Source organism: Sinocyclocheilus rhinocerous, unplaced genomic scaffold, assembly GCF_001515625.1.
Source record: "Sinocyclocheilus rhinocerous isolate Xijiao unplaced genomic scaffold, SAMN03320098_v1.1 scaffold945, whole genome shotgun sequence".
NCBI classification, from domain to species: domain Eukaryota; kingdom Metazoa; phylum Chordata; class Actinopteri; order Cypriniformes; family Cyprinidae; genus Sinocyclocheilus; species Sinocyclocheilus rhinocerous.
Window position 1 is genome coordinate 1270231 of NW_015629570.1, and position 4230 is coordinate 1274460.

Consider the following 4230-nt stretch of genomic DNA (forward strand, 5'->3'; position numbering starts at 1 on the left):
TCATTGTAAAAAGCGCTATATAAATAATGGTGACTTGGCTCTACTGTTTGATCTACAGGAATGCATTATAAGGAATGGAGCTTTAATCATTTGTGATGGATTATCAACCAATTATGCACCTTCCTTGTAGGTGCGTTCAGATAGTATATAGTGTTAATTAATCTCAAAGCACATACAGCACTAAGTCTGACAGTTGGGGTAAATTCTGTAAAAACTTTTGAAATATATTTTTTGTGCTTGCAGGTTCATTCCGAGAACCAACCCTGGTGGCACCAAATGCCATTCAGAGTCACAGATCAGATGGAATTCAGGAAAGAGGGTGCAAAGAAAAAGCATCAGCCTGAATCCCCTCGTGGTGTTTCTTATAAGAGAGCTTGTCAGCTTTGCCAAAATGACTGAAATTTAACACAACAACACAAACTACTTTTTAATGTGTTTTATTTCTGTAAAGCCTGTTTTGCCATGCTACAGATACAAAGTCGCCAGGGGACTGTGGTGATGCCCTTTTTTCAGCTAGTGCATTTTGTATTTTTAAAAAGAAAATGTTCAACAATTAAAAAGAATATTATAAATACAAATGCTAATGAGTTATTGTGATTTTTATGGGGTTGGAAACAAATATGGTATACAGTGTTGTACCACAATTGGATTGTTTTATACAGGTAAAAAATTTAAATAAACTGAACAGTACTAATACTGACAATACAGTAATAATACTTTAAATGAAAATACAGTAATACATCCAGCTACTGTAAAATTTACAGCAATCTCTTTACAGTGTAGTTTAGGTGCCTATCACTTGGCACCCGAACGAGCAGGGGGAAAAATGAAATAAAAACTTTCGCGAGCTGCGAGCATCTTCCAGACCTGACAGCAGCAAATACCAATAAAGGTACATTTTCTTTCTTTTCTGAAATCACTCACTGTTATACTGTACATTTGTTAATAATTTAAATATATTAACAAATATATTTAATCATCTTGTATATGATACTCTCATAATAATCTATTTAATTGACGGGTTAATCAATCTTTTATAAAGTCTCTTTGTGAGTTGAAGCAGGGATGGGCAAACTTGGTACTGGAGGGTCACTGTCCTGTAGTTGAGCTTTAACCCTAATCAAACACACCTCTACCAATTAACTTAGTTAGGATTACTAGAAGGCTACAAGGTAGGCGAGTTTTATCAGGGTTAGAGCTAAACTCATTTAATATTTAAACTATAAACAAATGTACAGTATAACAGTGAGTGATTTCAGAAAAAGAAAGAAAATGTACCTTTATTGGTTGCCGCTGTCAGCTCCAGAAGATGCTCGCGCAGCTCGTTGTTTTTTTTTTTCTCCCTGCTGATAGGTGCCCAAACTAGCTCTTCTTGATTGGCCAAAATTCTCTTGATCTTTGAACAGTGCCCACCGTTGCCTCTACAGATGCACAAATCACTTTTGCACCATATTTCACACAGATATGTGCTGCAAAAGGGAGTGCGCGAAACTTGTCATTTGCAAGCAGATTCAAGCCGTTGTCGTTATGTACTTGTGTTTGTGCTAGAAAGGCATCCAAGAAATAAAAAATGATATATATAGGCCTATATATATATATATATATATATATGTGTGTGTGTGTGTGTGTGTGTGTAAGAAAACATTCTACAAGCGTGCAACTCTCATTACAAGAATTCACGTACTGATTTGCGGATGTACAAAATTTGTCTGTGACTTCACATTTTTTGATGCAGGTGTGTGTGAATGTGTTTTGCACAATATTCACTGCAGCAATAGTAGCAAAACATGTGAGCGTACAAGTTTCTTGATTTGTGACTCGTAGAATAAGATTTGTGCACCTGCAGTGAAGGATTCGAGAAGGTGTAACTATTGTGTTGTGTTTGTGGGAGAGGAAAAAGCGAGTTTCTTGATTTGTGATTCGTGAATAGGATTTGTGCACCTGCAATGAAGGATTCGAGAAGATGTAACTGTTGTGTTGTGTTTGTGGGAGAGAGAAAAAAAACTACAAGTTTGCAACTTTTGTCTGTGACTTCAAATTTACTGATACACAGGTGTGGCTATTCTCTACAACTTCAAAATCCCGTGTCACAGACGCTCAGTTGTTTTGCACCAAAAATACCTTCATACATAAGCCCCCACACTCACATTGCTCTTGGTGTCCAGCGGTGGGTCGTGAGGGTTCAGGCAAGCATGTGCTACTTTAATAACGTGTTCAAGTTTCCTTGGTTGCTCCTCCACTTTAGCAGCCAGAAAGAGTGTGGTGGGAGAAATTATCTGATAGACAGAAGATAATTATTATACCTTTAAAATGAACACAAAAATCAATAAACAACAGGGTTACGTATGGGTCTAGTTCTGCCAATTAAAACAGAGTGAAATCCTGAAAGATCTTTTAGCATTAGTGGGTCAACAAACACATACAAATGAAACAAATACGAACATTTTGTACAATCAAATCATAAACAATTAATTAAAAAATGTATACTCACATTTCTATGGAACTTTGTAAAGGAATTAAGCATGTAAAACCGGTGCATATAGACGATTGCTGTGTTAATCGTGAGCTGGGATCTGCACAGTTTCATCAAGGAACAAAAACACTGCAAAAGAAGCTATTATATGTAATATAATCCAAAAATATAATACTCATAAATCATAATCTTCGAAACTATCACTCATAATCACATTAAAACAGATCATAGTCCCAAATTACACTAATATAGATATTGCACTGAATAATAATCTATAATAAAAGATAATTAAAAAAAAGACATATTTATAGACAATAACACAACATACAACAGACACATCTTGTGTTTAGCTATTATCTTACACCAGTCACGTCTAAATCACCCTTAAACCCCTAAAAGACATATGAAATTAGGCAAAAACCATAATAGGATAGATTTAATCCTGATTTAATTTAAGTCACCAAATCCAATTCCTGTCATTCGCACGCCTGTATTTCACACATTTACTCACTTTATACCCCCAGAATACACTTTATAACGCATTTAACACGCCATTTATGAAAAACTTGTGCGGTTGGTGTGAATTTTAACACATTAAAACATCGCATTTGATCCGCCACTTTTTCCGCTTGATCAAAAGCGGCAGCGTGCTAATGTGCTAACGGCTAACTCCCTCACAACGCCGCTGTTTTTGTGAAGGATACACGTTTAATCTCTGGCCCATGTCCTGGATTAGGTTGGCGGCTTGCTGTCGGTACGAGAGCTCGCGATCGGGCTCGACTCCGCAGCGGCGGGACGGCGTGTTTTCGAGCTGTTCTCGTGTGAAGAGCCATTTGCTGGAGTCCCGCTGATCCGCAGCCATCATCCCACCCGCTTCCGCCCGCACCGCGCGCTACATCCCCGTGCCGTCACCGAGCGCGGCAGCGACGCGAAGCGGACGGAGGCGGCACTGCTCTGCGCAGAGACACACGTGACATATTGAGCCTATTGATGGGAATCTACAACGATTTAGATAGCTGAAGATCAAACATAAAATACTAAACACTTTTACGTTGTCATCTTGAATAATAGAAGCATCACATGAAATGTGATTTTTGTTCTGCTAAATATACTTTTAACAGTCTTACTACACTATCAATTGTGTTTTAGGTGTAAATGCAGGCAAGGTGATTTATGTTTCATGTTGTGGTTTATGTCATTATTGTAGCTTTTCAAGTAACTTCTAAGTTGTTTTATTTAAAAATGATGCTGTTTTGTGATAGTACTTTTTTTTTTTTAGAAAATTCAATATTTATTTACAATTTGATATGTTTATCATTATAATTTTATATGTATATAACTTGAATGTATTATAACTTTGAATTGTATATGTATATTAGTAATATGTATAATTTATTTAAATTTATAGTTATTTAATATCTTAGATGATTTTACAAATAGGCCTATAACTTTTATTTTATATATGTGTGGGTGTATAATTTTATATAAAATAAAATTATATAATATAAATTATGAATATTATTAATAATATCTTGAAATGTATTTTTATTTTCCCATTTTTCAACATTTGTAATTTCACAGACCTTTAGGGTTCAGCAAAGAACTGCAATAGTGACTTTTTTACACAAGATGTCGCTAATTTCACCTCTACTTTGATTTGTAATTACTTTCCATTCAAAATACACACATACAAGCTTTAACAGTAAATATCTATCTATCTATCTATCTATCTATCTATCTATCTATCTATCCATCTA

The 4230-nt window shown here is 35.5% G+C and overlaps 1 protein-coding gene across 1 annotated transcript in view; it reads right to left on the minus strand.

Annotated features, from left to right (window-relative positions):
* The window catches only part of LOC107739335 (cyclin-T2-like), a 12985-nt gene extending 9588 nt beyond the window's left edge, over positions 1 to 3397 (minus strand). The window contains exons 1-3 of the mRNA XM_016551433.1: positions 3178 to 3397; positions 2492 to 2573; positions 2148 to 2276 (exon numbers count right to left, since the gene is read on the minus strand). Coding sequence (XP_016406919.1) covers positions 2148 to 2276; positions 2492 to 2573; positions 3178 to 3338 — 372 coding nt within the window. The 5' untranslated portion in view covers positions 3339 to 3397. The remainder of the gene's footprint in view (positions 1 to 2147; positions 2277 to 2491; positions 2574 to 3177) is intronic.
* Between the last annotated feature and the right edge of the window lie 833 nt (positions 3398 to 4230).